The 21,818-nt window shown below is 34.5% G+C and overlaps 1 protein-coding gene across 6 annotated transcripts in view; it reads left to right on the forward strand.

The window, feature by feature from the left end:
* CCDC91 (coiled-coil domain containing 91) overlaps positions 1-21,818 on the forward strand; it is a 313,500-nt gene that overhangs the window by 94,428 nt on the left and 197,254 nt on the right. For 2 of the 6 annotated variants that reach the window (XM_040642281.1, XM_040642283.1), the window contains exons 4-6: positions 8,130-8,293; positions 9,226-9,429; positions 9,959-10,063. In XM_040642281.1, coding sequence (XP_040498215.1) covers positions 8,130-8,293; positions 9,226-9,429; positions 9,959-10,063 — 473 coding nt within the window. Of the gene's footprint in view, positions 1-6,791; positions 6,881-8,129; positions 8,294-9,225; positions 9,430-9,958; positions 10,064-21,818 lie in introns of all 6 variants that reach the window. The other 4 variants (XM_040642282.1, XM_040642284.1, XM_008712308.2 and 1 more) reach the window with 3 other exon arrangements.

The following is a 21,818-nucleotide window of genomic DNA, read 5'->3' on the forward strand; positions in this document are numbered from 1 at the left end:
GGAGCCTGATGTGGGGCTCGATCCCAGGACTCCGGGATCACGCCCTGAGCTGAAGGTAGACACTTAACAACTGAGCCACCCAGACGCCCTGGAAATGCCTTCTTTCCTGAAACTTCATGAACTGACCTCTGCTAGCTTCACACTTTTCTTCTGCAGCTTTTTCACTTCTCTCATCCTACAGAGAATTGAAAAGTTAGGGCCCTGCTCTGGATTAGACTTTGGCTTAAGGGAATGTTGTGATTGGTTTGATCTTCTCCCCAGACCACTGCAGCTTTTCCCATTTCAGCAATAAGGCTGTTTTGCTTTCTTATCACTCATGCGTTCATGCTAAAGCACTTAATTTCCTTTAAGAAAATTTTTCTTTGCATTTACAACTTGGTTAATTATTTGGTGCAAGAAGCCTAGCTTTCAGCCTGTCTCAGCTTTCGACATGCCTTCCTAAGCTTAATCACTTCTAGCTTTCTATTTAAGGTGAGAGATGTACAACTGTTCCTTTCGCTTGAACACTTAGAGGTCATTGTAGGGTTATTAATTGGCCAGCTTTCAGTATTGTTGTGTCTCAGGGAATAGGGAGGCCTGAGGCGAGGGAGAAAGATGGGGGACTGGCTGGTTGGTGAAGCAGTCAGAACATACAACATTTATCAATTAAATTTGTTGTCTCATATGGGCATGATTTGTGGTGCTCCAAAACAATTACAGTGGTAACACTGCAGATCACTGACCACAGATGACTATGACAAATATAATAATGAAAAAGTTTAAACATTGTGAGAATTACCGAAATGTATCACAGAGACATGAAATGAGTGAATGCTGTTGGGAAATGGCATCCATAGACATGCTTGCTTCAGTGATGCCATGGACCTTTAATTTGTAAGAAATGCAGTATCAGCAAAGTGAAATAAAGCAAAGCTCAATAAAATGAGGTATTCCTGAGTATTGCAGAATGATCACTATATTTAGTTAACATTCATATATGATTACTTATTTTTTTTACTGATGATGAATATTTTTTTAAGATCTATTAGCAACTTGCAAATGTGCAATTCAGTATTATTAGTCACTGTGCTGTACATGACATCCCTATGATTTATTTTTTTTTGTAACTGGAAATTTGTACCTTTTCACTTTACCCCCCACCCCTGGCAGCCACCATTTGTTCTCTGTATCTATTAACTTTTTTGTTTTTTCCTTTTCACGTACATGTGAAATCATATGGTATTGACATTCTCTGTCTAGTTATTTTACTTAGCATAATGTCCTCAAGATTCATCCATGTTGTCACAAAAGGCAAGATTTCCTTCATTTTTATGGGTGGATAATATTGCCTTATATATGTACACGAACACACACACATATACACACACACACATCACATTTTCTTTATCCATTCATCCTTTCATCCATTGACAGACATTTAGATTGTTTCCATATCCTGGCTATTGTAAATAATGTTGCAGTGAACATGGGGGTGCATATATCTTTTCAAATGAGTATTTTGTGTTTTTTGGATAAATACCCAGAAGTGGATTTGCTGGGTCATGTGGTAGTTCTGTTTTTAATGTTTTTGGGAACCTCCCTACTGTTTTCCATAGGAGGTGTATCAATTTACATTCCTGCTAGCAGTGCCCAAGGGTTCCCTTTTGTTCATACTTACCAACACTTGTTATTTCTTATCTTTTTGGTAATAGCCATTCTAATATTACTGCTTATTCGAGGCATGAAGTGATACATCACTGTGGTTTACATTTGCATTTCCAGTGTTGAGTACCTTTGATCTCTGTTGGGCAGCTGTATATTTCCTTTGGAAAAATGTATATTCAGATTCTCTGTCCATTTTAAAATGGGTGGTTTGGTTTTTTTCCTGTTGAGTTGTAGGAGTTCTTTATATTTTTTGGTTATTACCCCTTATCAGATACATGATTTGCAAATATTTTCTCCCATTTGGTAGGTTGTCTTGTGATTTTGTTGATGGTTTTCCTTGCTGTACAGAAGCTTTGTAGGTTAGTCTCACTTGTTTATTTTTGCTTTTGTTGCCTTTGCTTTTGGTTTCTAAAAGAAGCTCTTAAGGACCCGCTTCCATAGACTGGGAAGCCAAAAACTTCCTCATCATATCAGTTTAATATATTGCTTTAACTTAAGTCGTGATTTGTTTTTTCCCTCCTCTTTGGAAATTGTTTAGAATTTTTTGCCTATGTTTGGTCACCTTGTGTGAGCACAAGTTGAAAGAAAAAAAAATCTCAGTAACTTGGCTTAAAGATATATTTATGGTTCTGAGATATTTCTTCCATGTTTTTCAGTTATTAGAGTCATTAGATAATTCTGTCTTCATTTTGTTAGTGTGTTTCTGTTTTTATTTTTATTTATTTCTTGGATGCTGTGGGATTTTCTTCCTGCAATGATAATGAAGAAGTAGGGGGGATTTAAATAGATTATTTTTCGATTTCCCTGGTCAAAAAATTGTATTTATGTGGTATGAATTTGTGTTGACCATTCTATTGATGGATTATGAGGATTCTGTCTCTGTATGTCACTTTTATAAGTTAAAACATAGTTTTTTTAGTCATCTGCATAATTCTTAAAGTTACTTATTACGATTTGCGATATATGGTGTTGCCAAAATAGCTCTTAGGAACACACCATTATTCCTCAAAGAGGCAAGGAGAGGTGGAGCCTGTATTTATAGGATACTCTGGAGACTAATTAAAAATGACTAAATTGGTAGGAATGTAATCAATTATGTAATCCCTCTTTTATTAAGAAATGACCATTCCTTTTCCTTGTGTTCCTGTATCTTAGCCTTTTGTAAGCTATTATATTTTTCTCCTTAAGTGTCTGACCTAGATATCCTTGGTAATATCTTGCAGTCCATTAAATAATAAATCAAGGGACATTTCTTGGAGAGAACCTTCTTGGATAGAGGTAGTACTTTTCTAAACACTGATTTAATCCTGTTTTCTGCCACTTAGAAAAAGCCAACCTATCCACTTATTTTATATTTGCTAACAAACCTTCATATTTAGATATACTATTTAGATCTTTCTTAATTTTTGCATAATTTTTGTTTTCCATAACTGAGTGATTTCTTTACATGAGTGAAGTTCAAAGTCTCAGCAATGAGCCCTGAACCAGAAGTAGGGGGTTCATACATAAACTTGAAAATAAATTAGGATATCAGAGGATTTCAGTGAGATGACAGTTTATAAAAGGTAATCACCAGCCTCTGTGAGATGAAAAGATGGTGAAAAGGAGGGGCTTGGGTTGGATAAAAGAATGTCTGAATGAAAATTAAGGTCCGAAAATATTTTTTAAGTTAAAAGTTGTAAAAAAGTTTATCATTTTATTGGTGTTCTCCTTGTGAATTATTAACCATCAGCGGAGATTAACAGATTTCTTTGGGTATAGTTAAAAGTGCGTGAGTATTTACACCTGTTTCTTGTTTAGACTTTACAAGAGTTATTATGCTTATGTAAACAAAACAGAGTTGACCACAGGCAAAATTACTGGAAAAAAATTGCATACTATTTGGAAACTTGGTCTTCCTTTGCTTATGCAGTGTTCTGACGTAGAGGGCTTTTTTGTGTTTTAGAAGAGGTCTGTCAATGAAAAATGATATGCCCAGTGACTTTGCTGGTTACCGTTACAAAGTGAAAGATGCAGAACTGCCATTCACTGCACTTTTGATTAGCTTTATAGCTATAGAAGAGTGTATGTATTGCAATTCTCTGTTTTAGAAAACCAAGGATTTCACATCGAAAATGAAGCAAGTTGTGTCTGTACTCTTGCTTAGGATTTAAAAGCAAGCAAACAAAATACCCAAAGAAACAAAATTTTGTAGATTTCTACTTAAAAAAAATTCGACTTTTTATGTGGAAAATGGTGCTGTTGGGTGCACTAGATCTTTGAAAGATTTTCGACATGAAGCCTGATACTAGTCAGCTTTTTGTAGACCAAAGAATACTGTAGCAGTTTGAAACTTTAAGAGTTGTATTTTCTTGGCTAGTCGAGGGGATAATTATATCTTACATATTGGAATTTTTGTCAATTTTTTTTTTTTTTTGGTATCTGGAATCGAGTTATGGCTAAAAAGCCCTTTCTTACACCCCAGGTAAAGAAGAACTTACTCATAGTTTCTGTTAATACTTATATGGTCTCATTTTTTAAATATTTGGATCTCTGATCAATTTATACAACATTATTTATAATGTTTTATTATAATTATTTCTTAGAAATTCTTTCACATGTTGATAGGGGGACATTTAAATTATGTTGTGGATAGGTGGTAATGGAACAGGTGAAGATTCCTGAATAAGCTTGTTTTGAATGTTGACATTCAATGATATCATTGTCAAATTGATATCATTGACATTCAGTGATATCATATGTCAAACGATAATTTCAGTGGCAACTTCCATTTACTGAATATTTACCATGTACCTATCTGGTACAGTGAAGTGAGTATATACATTATCTGAGTTAAGCTCTATAGCTTTGTTTCGAGCTACACATTATTTCCCCATTTTCAGAAGAAGAAACAATGGCTTAGAGGGGTTAATGTAAGTTGTCCAAGGCTGCATAATGAATAAACTGTTATTGTTTAAATTTGAATCCATTTTTTGACTCCACAGCTATGACTTTTACTTAAACAGTATATTATGAGGTCACAGAGGTATTGAACAGTATGGCATAATTAGAACTGTTCGTAACACAGTATGACTGGAGTGAGGTTGGCACTTAATGGTATCATTTCTGGCTTGGGCAAATAGTTCTTTGAGGTACTGTTAACTAAGATGGAAAACATGAAGCAAAGCAGCTTTATGTAAGATAATGGGTAAGTTTGACTTAGCTACTGGACAGGTAAATGGAACTGTCTGATAGTTGAGTATATGGATCTGGAGGTCTGCATGTGGTTTGTGCTTAGAGATATGAATTTATGTGTCATTAGCTTACAGGTCATAATCCAAATAATGGGTTTTCAAAGTGGTAATAATGTGAACATTGGGAAGGTCGGAGGGTATAGGGAACAATGAAACTTAAGATTGAGTGGAGAGGGGCGCCTGGGTGGCACAGCGGTTAAGCGTCTGCCTTCGGCTCAGGGCGTGATCCCGGCGATCTGGGATCGAGCCCCACATCAGGCTCCTCCGCTGGGAGCCTGCTTCTTCCTCTCCCACTCCACCTGCTTGTGTTCCCTCTCTCACTGGCTGTCTCTGTCTCTGTCTCTGTCAAATAAATAAATAAATAAAATCTTTAAAAAAAAAAAAAAAGATTGAGTGGAGAAAGAATCTGAAGGGAAACAAGGACAAAATAGTCAAACTATTAGGAGGAAATCTAGGAGATAATGGTATTTCAGGTGCCAAAGGAAGAGGTTCAGGAACAGGGAGGGTCACTAGTAGCAAGTGCTCCTGAGAACTCAAGAATGATCAAGTAAACAGTATTCATTTGATTAATAGTAGGTGAAAGAAAAATTAGTATCTTAAATGATGGGTCCAGTAGAGTGATGAGGGGTGGGAGAGGAAGAAAAAAAAATGGAAACAAATCATTTGGAGACAAGAAATTTGGTTATAAAGGGAAGGTGTGATAGGGTGTTGGTAGCTGGTGTAAATGTGAAGTTGTGTCACAAGTGTGAGGTCCCCCCTTCCTACTTTCCTCCCTCAACGTCTCCCTTTCTCTTCCCCTTATGTGTTTCTTACCTTTCTTTCCTCCCACATTCCCTCCCTCCCGTTATTCTAGCTACTTTTCCTTCTTTTCCTGATGTGATACACCTGACCATTTAATGTTATAGGATGGGAATTTAACTTGGGACAATATGATGTCTTAGATTATGGCTATAAATATAAGTGACCTAAAGAGGTGTTAAAATGTTCAGGTATTAGATCAGAATGGTATTTTTTTTAAAGATTTTTATTTATTTGAGAGAGAGAGAGTGAGAGAGAACATATAGGCAAGGAGAGGGGCAGAGGGAGAGGGAGAAGCAGACTCCGCGCTGAGCAGGGAGCCCAATGCGGGGCTCAATCCCAGCACCCTGGGATCATGACCCGAGCTGAAGGCATATGCTCAACTGACTGAGCCACCCAGGCACCCCAGATCAGAATGATATTTTTAAGAGTTTCTTGAACCCAGGATCATAGTCACACACACCCTGTATGCTCAGAAATAAACATAATTGTCCAACAAATTTTAATGATCTTTGAAATAATAATGAAAATGATATCAGCGCAGTGCTAAACATTTTATATATTTTAGTCAATTTAAGTCTCATCAGCAAGTCTATGCCGATTTTAAAGGCAAGAAAACAAAAGGAAGTTAAACTTGCCAGTTGTTTTACACCTGGTATGACAATATCGTTCTAGAGTCTATGCTGTTAATTACAGGGCTGTATTCCCTCTTACTGTACTATAGTACTTATTTTCATGCCTTTAAAAGTTCATTAGGAATATTTTTATTATAAATTATAATTCAGAATTAGAAGTTAGACTATTTTGACATTTTAGAGAAATATGTTAGCATACAGAATAGTGAAGATTAGAAAAAATAATTTCTGGAAAAGATATATCAAGTACAAACATGAATTGAAATTCCAGTTTTCTGTATTTTAGTTAAAATAGTGAAATGCCTGTGGGACAAGGTAGAATACCTTGTCCAGTGTGGCACACAGTATCTTAAAAACTCAGTATTGCGACATAATAATAGTGTATGTAGGATAATTGAATGATCCCATACGGTGCCAATTAGAAATTGATATATTCCTTAGTTTTTAAATACCTAATGACCTTAAAAATGTCTTTCTTTAGGGAAAAATGCAATTTCCATTGTGAGCTGCCTTCCAGAATTTATGGTAGAACTTCGCTGACGTTGCTACTGATGCCAATGTGGAATAAAGGTCTTTATAATTTAGAAAGTCAAAACATATAAATGGATTACTGCTAAGAACGATTTAGTTACTCTCCTTAAACTTTAAAACACATAATTCAAATACATTTGAGTTTTTAGAAAGAGTTTTGAAAATATAGTAATAATACATATAATCTTTTTATTTTGCCCTTATCAGTATTTTTGTCTTATTTCATCTTGGCAGTCAGCTTTCTTTTCATGACCTTTGTATTTGAACCTAATCAAAATCTAATAATATTTTGTTGTCAGACTAATTACAGGATTCTACTTCAACATTACTTTTTTATGGAAACAATTCAGTGAACTAAAATTGATTTTAACATGAAAGTTCTTTTGCCTGTTATAAAAGTAGTTAACACAGAGGCAGTTGGGTTAGCTATTTTATTGTATTTTATTTTTTTAAAGATTTTATTTATTTATTTGAGAGAGAGAGAGAGCAAGCGTGGTTAGGGGGGTAGGGACAGAAGGAGAAGGAGAGAGAGAATTTCAAGCAGACTACCTGCAGAGCGCTGAACTGGATCTGGCGGTTGATCTCACAACCCTGAGATCATGATCCTAGCTGAAATCAAGAGTCAGACAGTTAACTGATAGAGCCACCCAGGCGCCCTGGATTAGCTGTTTTAAAGTAACTATTCTTCCTCTTAGCTCAGGTTATTATAATACATATTTAATTGATTTGACTTGCCTACTGGGTCATAAGGTTACTGAGTACATGAATGCATCTGTCTTGCTCACTTTATCTTCTTCAGGCTTAGTGCTTGTGCTGGGCATTAGTAGGCATGCTAGTGCTTTTTCTTAACTGAATAGATGGATAATATATTTGAATACTTTCAGTTGGAAATGCACTGCTTATGGTAATGTGTTATGTAAACACTAAGACATTATTAAATTGTTTCATTGCCTGGGTCTCATGTGGAAATGTCATATTAAATTTAGAAATACTAGTTTTAGATTTTAGATAATGGTCCCTGAGGAATGGTCATAGAATATTCATTTTATTTCATTGCTTTTGCTTCCCTTACCCTTTTCTCCTCCCTTCTCTCTGCTGTTTTTCTTCCTTTCGACCTGTTCTTGACTTTCTTTTGGATAATCCTTTATTTATTTATTTATTTATTTATTTATTTATTTATTTATTCATTCATTCATTCATTCATTCGTTTATCTATTTATCTATTTATGTATTTTTATTTGTTTGTTTATTTATTTATTTATTTATTTATTTATTTATTTATTTATAGTATCTGGAGTCCATCTTTCTCCAGCTTCTCCTGAGATTATACTGGACCATGACCACTCTACTTCAGTTGGCTGCCTCTCTTCTGAGCCCATCATTTCATCACCAGAGAATACACACGCAGAAAACAGCATTGTCACTCAAACTGTTCCTAAAGCACAGGTAAAGGCAAGTGTATTTTTATAAGGAGTTTACATACTTAAAACAATTATAGGCTGGTTTAAATGAAGCTTTTCTGATTTTTTTTTTTTACTTATTTTTCTGAAAAATATTTTTGTAGATATTTTAACTTTGAGGCTAATATCTAGAATTGAAAAAACTGAATAATATGTTTGTTTTGTGGCATAACTGCAAAGTATTTAAGTAGCCATAGTTACCAAATTACAGTTAAAATTATCATTTATTAAAATTGACTTTGGTTTGCATTTCAAATTTTCAAAACATCAAAAGAAAAAATAATAACAAAAAAATAATTATTTATCTTTTCAGGGAAGCTTACCCTATTTTTTTTTTAGGTATTGGAGTGTTCATTTCAATTTTAGAGTAAAAACCAAAAAGATAGTAGTCATAGGGTTTATTCTTTCAAATATTTGTTGATCCAGGCATTGGCCTAGATGGTGCAATTAGTCCAGATATCCAAAGTACAGTACACAAATCTTGAGTCACCTGTTACCTTTACTAGAGAGGATTGATGATCAATTAGTGGTTATTAATACATTTCAAATCTGATTTACAATTTAAAAAATATACAAATTCTGGATGTTTGTATAAATTTAAGAACTGATGAGTATCAGATGTGTCTATACTTAATTATATGCTTTCAAGCATAAGAAAATGTTTTAAGTTTTTTAGTGCTTTGCTTGCAAAATAATAAATGCTTTAGACTTTAGAGGGAATTTTGTTTCTTAGCTGCACAGATCAGGTTGTTGTAACAGTTTGAGGTCTTCTGTTGATTTACTTAAAGGGTGAAATAATTTCAGAACCTTTGCTACAACTTAATTTCCAAATGTGGTTTCTGGTGCCCTTTGGATGTTTTCATTATTGGTACAGTGTAAACTTTCCCCTCTTGTGTATTTTTTTTTTTTTTTAATGTGGTTTAGATTCAGCAATCAACACACACTCATCTGGATATCTCACTTTTTCCATTGGGTTTAAATGATGAGAAAAGTAATGGAACAATTGCTCTTGTGGATGATTCTGAGGATCCTGGAGCCAATGTATCAAACATACAGCTTCAGCAGAAAATTTCAAGTCTGGAGATGAAACTCAAAGTTTCTGAAGAAGAAAAACAGAGAATTAAAAAGGTATATTTACATTTGCCTAAAAAATAAATGTTTGAATTGCATAGACTCAAAATTTGATATAATCCCAATCTCTGATTAAAAACTCATGAGTGGAAGGAGATGCTGTCTTCCTTGGCTATAGATTTAAATTAGTTTTAAGAGTTTATCACTTAGAAGTCTTTGATAAGCAACGGCTAGTCTTAGATACGTACTTTTAAAGATATGAATATTTCCTACCAAATTTTTTTCCTCTAATGCTCTTCTTCCGATTTATTTTTATTTACTTTGATATGTAGAGATGGTTTGTGCTGATTGCAGTCAGTTTCGATGCTATTCATTTATTGGTGTGAATAATTTTAGTGGTGTATCAGTGTTAACACAGGTCTGGAAATGAGAGTGGGGCATACAATCTGTAATAATGTTGAGCTTTAAACCATACTTCCTGTAAGTTCTTTCCTTACCGAATATTTTCTGGTGTGTTCATTGAAAAAACTGAATATATTTGATGCCATTAAATATTATAAAATCTATGCTTGGATTTTTCTTTTAGGATGTGGAATCATTGATGGAGAAGCATAGTGTCTTAGAAAAAGATTTCCTTAAGGAAAAAGAGCAAGAGGCCATTTCTTTTCAAGATAGATACAAAGAACTTCAGGTAAACCCCATGAATTTAAAATTTAATATGTGGGCCTTTTTGTGGAAGCATGTAATATAATTTCAAAAGTGTTTAATAAATACTTTATGAAGGATCAGATGTTTTCTTCAATATGTAAAATGTTGACCAACAATGGATGAAATTAATGATAAATGCCGTTTTGAAAAGTGTGTATCTGTGAGAAGCAATGAGGGTTAGTTGAGACTCAGTTTGGTGAAAGATATTGTTTCTAATGGATAAAACTTAGAAATTGTTACTCTGATTTTTCTTACTGTGATTACATTTGAAGAGTTTGGAGTACTGTAACTTCCAAAGTGAGATATTTAACCTTTTTCATAAATTGTAATCAATGTCTTCTCCTCTTCTCCCTGAATTTCCTTAATAAACTTGTTTCTTCTGCAGTCTTTCCCATCCCAATAAATGGCAGCTCTGTATTTCCACTTGCTAAGGCTGATACCCACGTTTATCCCATGTCTGTTCCTTTATCACAGCTTGTTAGCTCTACCTTCAAAATGTCCAGCTTTTGATTGTTTGTCCTTAGGGTCACTGCTACCCCCCCATTCTAAGCCATCCTTATTTCTCCCTTGGAATACTAAAGGATCTTCTAACTGATCTTTTTGCTTCTGTCATTGCCCACTTACAGACCATTCTCCCCATCGCAGCTACTGTGATCTAATACTTAAAGCTGATCATGTCCTTTCTCTGCTCTGAAACCTTCATGGCTTCTCATCTCACCCAAATTAAAAGCCAAGTAAGTCCTTAAGATGGTTTGCAAGGCACTGCATTCTCTTTTATCCCCTCTCCCCATCGTTTCCCTGCCTTTTCTCCTCAGTCATTTTGCCTTATCCCTGTCTGGAACACTCTTCCCTCAATTCTCTGCATGGTTTCTTTTTTATATCATTCAAATCCCTGTGCAAATATCACCTTATCAGAGAAGACCTTTCCAGACAATGCTGACATCCCTGTCAACCTTCCTATACTCTGTTTTGTTTTTCTCCATAGCACTTTTTACATCTGACAAACTATATATTGACTTGTTTTTTTGTCTAGATTGGTTTAATGGTCTCCTAAGTGGTCTTCTAACCTCTACCCTTGCTCTTCTCCCTAATGAGTTTTTATTTCAGCAGGTAATGTTTTTAAAAATGTAAATCAAATCATTTCCCGACCTCAATTCTCGGTCTCCTTCCAATGTAAATCTTCTGACTTCTCCAATTTTTCCAGCTATTTACTTACACCAAACGTCTTACTTAATAAGGTCCAGGTGAATGCGTTGAGTCTGTCTCAGGGAGGGCATTCCTTGGCTGTTGGAGTGGTGAGTGGAGGGAGATGGTTTGTGATTCATTCACAGTCTCTCTGACTGGAATGCTCTTCTATCCGCAAAGCCCTGTCAAAAAAGAACAAAGCGGGGCGCCTGGGTGACGCAGTCATTAAGCGTCTGCCTTCGGCTCAGGGCATGATCCCAGCATTCTGGGATCGAGCCCCACATCAGGCTTCTCTGCTGGGAGCCTGCTTCTTCCTCTCCCACTCCCCCTGCTTGTGTTCCCTCTCTCGCTGGCTGTCTCTCTCTGTCAAAATAAATAAATAAAATCTTTAAAAAAAAAAAAAAAGAAAAAGAAAAGAAAAAAGAAAGACTTGAAAATAAGGGAATGGGTGAGCTGTGTTCTTTCAGTGTCTTATGGGGATATTGTTTAATGGACTTTGGATTATTCAGGAGAATGTACTTTATTTTACTCACTGTTTGCTATTGGTTGTAAGTCTCAGATATATTGACATTACATGTTAATTATTTTTTTTCCCAGAAGAGACATTAAGTCATTTCTGTTAGAAAAGATAACCTCAGAAATACTCTTTATTGCCCTGTAGGACATTGGCCAGTTTTGTCTCCAACCTCGTGCTCTTTGTTTAACACACCATTATTTAAATTTTATATATATATATATATGATATATATCATATATATATATGTATGTATCTTCAAATGCTCTTTAAACCAGTCTTAACATCTGCTTCCTTCAGTCTTAACATAGGTTATTCATTTATTAATAAATGAGTAGAATAAATCTTTGGCATATGTTCAGTTTATATTTACATGAGTCACATTTTAACTTTCTGAATAATATACTTCTAACAACTCTCACTGAACCCTAGCTTCCTTCAAATACCTGCTCAAATGCTACCTTCTTACGGATGCTTTCCTTGACCTTGCATTAGAAAATAAGACACTATGTAAATGCTTAGCATTTCCTACCTTCCCTTGCTTTTTTCCTCTTCCTCATAGCATTTATTCACCTGTTACTTTGTTTTAATTTGGTTATTTTTTGTTTTCTCCCACCAGAATGTAATTTTTATGAAATTACGAGCTTTCTTTCCCAGTGCCTAGGGCCATATCTGGCATATAATATGGGCTCACTTAATATTCTGGAATGAATGAATTCACTCATATAATGCAACCTGTTTCCCAAAGGCTAATTATGTTGCGTACAGCCACACTTAACAGCCCCATACTTGGAACTGTAGTGTTTATTAGAAGATGCGATACTGAATACTGATAGAACTTTATATAGAACTTTATTTTTTTTCTGCCCGTAATGAGTGACTTATTCTGCACCCTTTAGTGAGACATACACCTTTGCAAATTCAGTTTCAGTTTCTCAGGCTGTTAATGAGAACATACTTGAGATGCCATCTAAGACTTCACATACACTTTGAGCTTTTCATAGTAAGGACCAATATAAATCCAAGTGACATGATCATGGTTGTCGTACTGCTTGTACTATTAACAGTGATAATACAAGAGTAACAAGTTGAGTCTTCAAAACTCATATTCAATTTAAAAAGATCTTTTGTAGGAAGCAATACTTCCAAAGAAAACTTTTTTTCAGATAATTTTGCTTCCACTCCAAGAAGGGTCTGTCTCCTTTTTATACCACGTGAATAAAAGGGTAAACTGACTTATTTTATCACCTTGGCCAGATAAATGATAGAAAAATGTACTAGGAGGTCTCATAGCCATACTGAACTAAAAGGCAAGCATGCCATTCAGCAATGCTTTTTGTTGTTGTTATTATAGTTCTGTAGGTCCTTGTTCCGTACATTTTTTCTTCAGGCTGTTTTCTTCCTGCTGTTCAGTCTGAATAATTTTTATTGTTCTATCTTGAGTTTACTGATTCTGCTTTTGAGTCAGTTCTTTGCTATTTATTCATTTTGTATTTTTCAGTTTTAAAATTTCTATTTTGTTCTTTTTTTTTAATAAGATTTTATTTATTTTTGCAAGAGAGAAAGAGAGAAAGAGGGAGTGAGTAGGAGCAGGGGGGAGGAGCAGAGGGAGAAGCAGCCTCCCCACTGAGCAGGGAGCCCGATGCAGGGCTGGATCCCAGGACCCTGGGATCATGACCTGAGCTGAAGGCAGACACTTAACCAACTGAGCCACCCAGGCACCTGCTTGGTTCTTTATATCTTCTATTTCTTTGCTGAAACTTTTTTTTCCCCTCATGTTTTAATCATGTTCATCATTACTTATTTAAGCAATTTTATGGTAGTCACCTTAAACTCCTCCTCAAATAATCTTAACGTCGGTGTCAACTTATTGCTGTCTGTTTATGGTCTTTACTTATTCAAGTTGAGGTTTTTCTGAGTCTTGGTGTGATGAGTAGTTTTAGTTACATCCTATGCATTTTGGGTATTTCATATGACTCCTTGGATCTTGATTAAGTCTGATATTTTAACGTGTCTCCTGACACTGCACAGTTGGGAGAAGGTAGACGTCACTTTGTTAATGTCAGGTGCAGCCTTTGACTTTCTGGGTCGAAAGGGTGCCTCCTTAATCCTGGGGAAAAGTGGTATCTCAGGCCCCCCATCAGCGTTGGCTGATACCACCCTGCTTGGCAGGAGGAGAGACACTTCGTTGCTCTCCCTCATGTGCTTGTACTAATAACATGGAGTGGGGAAGCCTTGTTACCTCTGAATGGTTGTAAAAGTTGTGACTCCCCGCTCGGCTTTTTCTGACACAGGAAAGGAAGGAGAGAGAGCCTCCTTATGTCTGGGTGGGTACTCAGGTCTAACAAATGCCTCCCAACTTGGTTTTCTCTGCTATCGCCCAGAGGGCAGCAGGGGTGGGATGGGAACCCTCCCTACAGCTGGTCAGGATGGAAGTCTGGGCTTAGCACTTTGGCCTTGGCTCACAGAGATGGATGTGGGGTCATATTTTTTTCCATGGGGTTCAGCTGTCATCAGGCCATTTGTTATCTACAAGTTTTTTGTTCTGCTGAGTTGCCCCTACCGTGGTCCTTTGGCTAGAGAGGAAGGGCTTTTCTTGGGGTTATTGTTTCCTGGTTGCTGGCCATTCCAGTACCCAGTTTGGGATGTATGAGGCTAAAAGAAAACTCACAGAACTAAATGCTGCTTCAATCCTTTTTGACCCCAGGTTCCTAGATCTCTCTTCTTGCCACCTTCTAGAATCATCTTACATTTGTTTTATAAATATAATGTCTAGGTGTTTTAGCTGTACTTATTGAGAAAACAGGAGAAATGCATCTACTTCAGTCTATAAGTGCACTAGAAAAGAACATTCTAAATTTTCAGTGTTCTTTGTTGTAGCTACAGTAGGAAAACTAACTTCACTGTTAAAATACATTAACTTAAAGGAGATATTTTAACAATTTTTTTTTAAAGAAATAGTTTACGTAATCAGTTTTTGGAGTCCTTGTAAATAGAGGAAGGGCAAATAAAAATATGGATAACTCATACTGGGAAATAACTCGTAAGACTCTATTTTTGCTTTATACTTACCAAGTTTGTGCATGTATGGGTGTATGTGTTAGACTTTCTGGAAATGTATTTTCGATAAAAATATTTAAATTAAATTGTACAGACCAGATTAATTAAGAATTTAGAAAATCTTAGGCTTCACTATTTGACCTCCTTTTTGGTAATCCACTTTTTTTCTGGGGATATAGCCTTTTTTTCAAACTGATACAAAGCTAGTTCAATCTGATAATTTTTTAGGAATAAGAGATGTTATTAAATTTGTGTCAGAAGAGGCCACTGTATGATATATATGTATATATAGGATGAAATATTAGCAAAAATGAGTTTTAACATAGTAGATATTTATTAAATTTCTTGCTTGAATTTATGGCTTGCCAGTCATTCTTCAGATATCTGAAAGTCTATTTATTTTCTGTAGAATATGGAAATCCATATATTTTCTATATTAAGACATATAACATACAGATCTTCTAAATATTTGTGGAGCTTAATGAAATAGAAAAAGCTTTATGTTATTTATGATGACAGGGATAATACATTGGTGCCTATCTCTCCGTGGTATCTTAAGTAAAACACAACATTCAGGAATACAAAGAGATAGTACTGACAAGACTAGATTAAATTACCTGAGAAGCCTTTCTCTTAAAAAATGTTAGTATGCTTATGTGTTTATAAGAATAATGTGTTTATTGTGGAAAATAGGGACAATTCTGAAAAATAAAAGTTCATCACCATAAACAATCCAGGTATTTTCATGGGATCTCAAAGTGGAGGGCTTAACTTTTCAGTTTTGCAAATAAATCTACCTCTACTTAGACCATTGTTAGGTGTGCCTTTGTTAAGATTTTAGTCTAACCAGAGAAAGAGTAATTAATAAATGTAATGTTTGTAAAACCTTAAATAAATTTTTTTTTTTTTTAAAAAAACAGCAGTAACTATTACAGAGAGCTCTAACAGTGTTGTTTTATGTGATATGGTCTAATTACCAGGATAGGTGGAGGGGTGTGAATGTGCCTGTAACAGAAGGAAATAAGGAACACTGTGAACTCTGCAGTACAATGGGGGTGTGCACTACCTCTCCTTTCCTGTTCTGTCCAGGGTGTGTAGCCCAACTAGAGGAAGAAAAGTGAGTCATGCTGCATTTGTCAGAGGTAGCTATTTAAAGGACTTTTCATGAAACTTGGAGAACTCATCTTAGTAGAATTTGTATTCCAAATTCTTTTGTCTTCTTTTTCTGACTCCCATAGCAAATTGGTCTGCATGCAGATTGGTCTTGAGAGGACTGAAGAAACTTGGCAGCTTGTCAGGTCACACCTGATAGTAATAATGCGACCACATTTAAAAGAAATTGAATTAACAGATGCAACTGTTTATTAAATTTTCATCTCTGATAGTTGTCAAAATTGGTAGCTATGGCTAGCTTTGGGAATTTTCTGTATAAACTTTTTAAACATTGGGCCTGTTCTTCCAAATGCCATTTCCTATTGAAATGCCTCCTGGTTATACTATGATTCTGTTTGAGAATTAATTAAAACAAAACAAAACAAAACAAAACAAAACAAAAACAGTTATGTGAAAATACGGTGTTTCATTTAATAATGTTTAAATTGACCTCATAAATGGATTTATACTGCTTCAGGTTACTACCTATATTCTGTTGCCCATTTCACAGGTTATATTAATTAAATAAATAGATATCATTCTTTTTTTCTTTTTAAAGAATGTATTTATTTAGAGAAAGAGAGAGAATATGAGTGGAGGGAGGAGGGGCGGAGGCAGTGGGAGAGAGAGAATCTCAAGCAGACTCCATGCTGAGCATGGATCCCTACCTGGGGCTTAATCTCACAACCCCAAGATCATGACCTGAGATAAAGCCGTGTCAGTCGCTAACCGACTGAGCCACCTAGGTGCCCCAAACAGATATTATTCTTAACGTTTCTGTTTACTTGTTCAAAGTGAATGCTAGTCAGGTGTTGGATGCTTATGCTGTTAGCCAGAGACTAATGTGGTTATTGTGCTTTACGGCACTTGGCTGAGGGTAGGTTTGAGCAGTGGCTTGATGACCTCTGAGCATTTAGTTTGATGACCCAGTATGTGAGGAAGTAACCAGTTCTGCATAGGTAACCTGAAATGTAGTTTCACTCCCACCAAGAAGTAGAGTATGCTAAAGGAAATACCGATTAAGCATAACTTGAACACGTCCTGTTCACTCACCTATCTTCAAGAATGATTAACAGCATTATGAAGAAGAGGAAAGAAATGAAAGGAAAATAAAAATTTTATGTTTTGTTTGGTCTCAAATGCCTTTCATTTAACACTGTATATTTTAGATTGAGTGAGATAGTGGGAAATGAATAAATTTCAGTTGTTAGGAAACCTACCCTCTTTACAACCCCCATAAAGGGAGAGTCATTAAGACAGATCTAAGAATTTTCTTTCTTATTCCAAAATAAATTGAATTGTCAAATCCAGTGTAAATTTGGAAGACCTTTTTGTCAAACTGTATTAGAACAATAAGCATTGGAGCAAAAGGTTTGTATGTTTTTAAAAAAAGTTTATTCAAGACAAGCTGAAAGAATTATATATAAAAATAAGCAACATTTTAAGGGTATTTTAGTTAATGTGTTAGTTATACATTTCTTTAAGACTTTTAGGTCAAAATAATACATTTAAAATATTGTTTTATATAGTAGTTTTCACTAATTTCTTCATTTTATCTCTTTTACTTCACTGATTTGACTGCCTTTAGATGTTAAAGCGGGAGTCCTCAGTCATGGCTCACATTAGAATCTCTAGGAAAAGCTTTAAAAAATGTTCAAGTCCTATCTCACACCAGTTAAATAATGCGTTCAAGTGGTTCAAACATCAAAAGTACATATAGTAAAAAAGGTGTACATACAGTGAAAAGCCTACTCCCCATCCTGTGCACAATCCACCCACTTCCTGTTCCTTTCAACAGGCAACCACTGTTTACTTTTATCCTTCCAGAGTCTTTTATGGTGAATACAAAACCCAACTCTAAAGGGATGGATGGGTGAATGAATCAATGAATGAATGAATAAATCCATCTTCCATCCCCTTTTTATATAGATGGTAGTATACTAAGTACACTTTAATTATTTATTTTTACAAATTTTCCTCCTTCCCCTCCTTATTTAAGAGTATTTCTTGGAGGTGCTGCCATAGTGGCTCATTAAGAGATTTCTTACTGAGTTTTCTTTTTACGGGTATCTGAATATATTATTCCATTTTTTCTGTTATGAAGTATTGCTGTCAAAGACTTAATTTCAATCTAATTTTTCTTTTAATTATTTTCTTTTTAGACAAATTTCTTTTTTTATTTTTAATAATTTTTTATTATATTATGTTAGTCACCATACAGTACATGCCTAGTTTTTGATGTAAAGTTCCATGATTCATTACTTGCGTTTAACACCCAGTGCACCATGCATACGTGCCCTCCTTACTACCCATCACCAGCATATCCCATTTCCCTTCCCCCTCCTCTCTGAAGCCCTCAGTTTTAGACAAATTTCTAAGTTGTTGTTCTTTAATGTCAAATAATTTTATTGGAATATGCCCTGGTATTGGTCAGTCTGAACTGATTTCTCTAGATTCACAATGTGTCCCTTTAATATGTATAGATTCAATTACATTTTTAGAATCAAGGAATTTTTATTAAATTATAAATTTAATTCTTGTTTTATATCCTATTTTTTCCCCTTCTGGTGACTCTTGTACGTTGGATAGTGTTTGTGTTCTATGTTAACCTTTGGTGTTGAATCCTTTCCATTGCTTTCTTCGTTTCTTTCTGATCTAAAACATGTTTCCCCATTTATTTTATTTCTCTTAAGGTATTTTCAATTTAGCTTATTTGATCTTATGTTCTTTTTAGTTTAGTGATCATTTTGGAAATGATTCATTCTGTCATAATTCTTTCCTGAAATTTCTCCTATCATTTGAGTCTCTCTATAGTATGATTTATGTTGCTCCTTAGTTTATCACTTTCATAATACCTTTTAGTTCACTTTGAAATATAAGTGTGGAGTTTTAAATTTCTTTTTTAATATATATTTTTGCTTTTCTTTTATTTTCTGTAGGCCTATGATTCTGTTCCTCCTTTTACATATATAATATTCTATGGGATTTGACTTTAGTACTTTTGTGTTATTTGTTTTTATATGGTATTAGTTTTCTTGACCTTTTAAAGGAGAGGAGTGATTGAAGATGGTTTTATCCCCTCATGATTCTATAGTGCTCTCATGTTTTTGTCAGATTAAAAGATTATTGACACATTTATAGATTTTTCTGACTCTGTTCCCTTCTTCCACTTCTATCTTGAAGTCCTCTTTTTCTCCTTTCTCTGGCTTGGTCAGTTCGGATTCTCTTCCCAGCTATTTCTCCTCAGTCTGGCGCTTTCTCCTGAAAGTATTTAGAGTTTATCAGAGCCAGTGTATCCTGGGCCATTGATACTTACTTGTACTTACTCCCTATTGGAATGTACAGGCCCTTCAGTTTCAGCTGCTGTCCTCATATTGGCCTGCTAACCTCTCTGGTTAGTATCTGTTCGCTATTTTGGAGTTCCCGTGTCTGCCTGATACCTCTTGCTTTCATCTTTCTTCTTGCACAGAATCTGTTGCCATGCACGTCTTCGGACGAGTCACAGTTTATCATTCCTTGCTCCCATTTTGGCATTCATAGAAACACTGTGACATCTGTTTTTGTGATAGCTATTGAATATGAGGTTTTGGTTCTATTTTTTTAGGTGCCCTGTGTTATTGTGAGGAACTTTTGAGAGGTCTGAAAACTCTGCACCACTACTGTCATATACTCACTATCCACTCACTGTTAATTATTATTAAAGGGAATTACCTGTGATAGTTAGGGTTACATGTATGCTTTTCCTGTGGATATCACCTCTTATGGAATTAGGAGTAGTTTGCAGGGAGTTGGAGGTCACATTCATGCTTGATGAAATTTGAGGGAAGAGACCATATTTTGGTTTTGTACACTATTGCTTGGTACTTGTAGATGTCTGTGAGAATTGTTGAAATGAAGAAGACAATGTCTATAAAGTTAAAAAAAAAAACTGCTTGAGAAAACTGCTTTATTCTTTGTTTTTGTTTTCAGTTTTATAGAAAGTCAGTTGTATCACATTTTCCCGAGAGTCACTAAATCTCTCATGCTTTATTCCATTTTTTAAGTGAAGATGACTTTTTAAAACAGTAATTTGAGGAGGAGGGTATTTACAAGCGTATCTACGGAGCTACTACTCACTTGATTTGTTTTTCAACATGTAACTTGTGTTTGTACCTTTTTACTTCTATCTGTAGATTCAGACCACAGCACCGTGATTGATATTCCTAATAAGGATCTTAAGTCATTCCCTCCCACCTCCCCAAATTATTAATAATCTTGAGAATAAACTTTGTTTTATACTATTTATCTTCATTCACAATCTTTATTCTCTACTTTAGCAATTAGCAATCTTTTCCTAACTTATTTGGTTAGCAACTTTTTTTTTAATGAGGATCATTTTTAAAAAATAAAAATAACATTTTGTTTTCAAAATTAAAAAAGCTTAAGCTCTTTTTTATTAAAAACTCTAGCTTGTTGGATACAGTTTAAATAATGAAAAATTAGGAACATTTTAAAAAGCTCCGCCCCCCCCATTTTATCATCAAAATAGGGAGTTTGAAAAAGAAATAAATACAATTTCTTTAGTACTTTTCTAACTAATGGGAAGAATGTATACTTTAAAAACTGGATTATTTGTTACTAAATAACCACAATAATAAAAAAAATTGAGCTTTTAGTCTCAAAAAAATGCCAAGATTAGGGACATTTTTGAAAAAAGATAATATAGGTATAGGTTTTTGAAATTTAATGCTTGTCCATATTTTGAAGGCATTATGTAATTTTTCTCATTCCTGTTCTAATAATTCAGAAAATCAAATTGTTCTTTTATTTGTCAAAACTAAATTGAATAATTTTAAAGTCATTAGAAGAATACCATCTTCTGTTCTACAGGCTAATTGACCATTGTGAGAATGATTTTCCTCCCTCACACAATGATAGAAATTTAAAGTGTTTGCAGTACCTCCTCAAATATATGATAACATAGATTTTTAAAAACACACCATCAGTTTAATAATAGACTTTGAGGGGACAGAAAAGATGACATTAAATATGTATTTCAAGACATCCTAATTTTGGAGATCTTAAAGTATAATGAAATAGACATCTTAGACTTGATTCAGTACATAAAATGGGTTTTTGTGTTCCAAATACTTTTCATATTTAGAATTTGTAAGTAGTTTAGTTAGAAATATGAAATGGTTAAAAATAGTAAAACATGTAAACTGTTTCAGTTAGTTTAAACTAAACTTCAATGATTTTGTAAATTTCAGGGTTTTCTCCTGTTTTTAAATTTAAAAATAGTTCCTCAATTTAAATGAATAAGCCTCATTAAAGAGGTTTCCTACCGAAAAAAAATATTAATACCAAAAAATAGATTTAGAGTCCATCTTAAATTTAGGTACATAAATTCTCAATATGATTGTCCATAGAATCTCTTCAGCAAGCATGTATTACTTCTGTATATTCACACGGTCTTAAAATTTTTACCTATTTTTAATTGTGACTGGTTCAAGGCTGGATGCTAATTTCGTAGCTATAATTTCTTTAAAAGTTAAATAGTACATGTCTACTTGAGGTCCGTGCTAATGTAGGGGATAAATGAACACATTTCAGAAATGCTAAAGAATTGTCATATTTATTCTGTGACATTGAGTTTGGTCTTTAATTTACCTTAAAAATTTAAATAACTTTAAAAATTGTCTCTTCAGCATATAATTTGATGAAATATAATTTTAGTGTTTAGTCATCCTGTATGCTATTAGGATGTTTGTAAGCACATTTATCACTTCAGGGGTGTGTTTTATCTTCTTTACTAAATTGTAAATCAATCATCCAAGGAATATTCTTA

This window comes from Ursus maritimus, unplaced genomic scaffold, assembly GCF_017311325.1.
Source record: "Ursus maritimus isolate PB19 unplaced genomic scaffold, ASM1731132v1 scaffold_26, whole genome shotgun sequence".
Taxonomy (NCBI): Eukaryota; Metazoa; Chordata; class Mammalia; order Carnivora; family Ursidae; genus Ursus; species Ursus maritimus.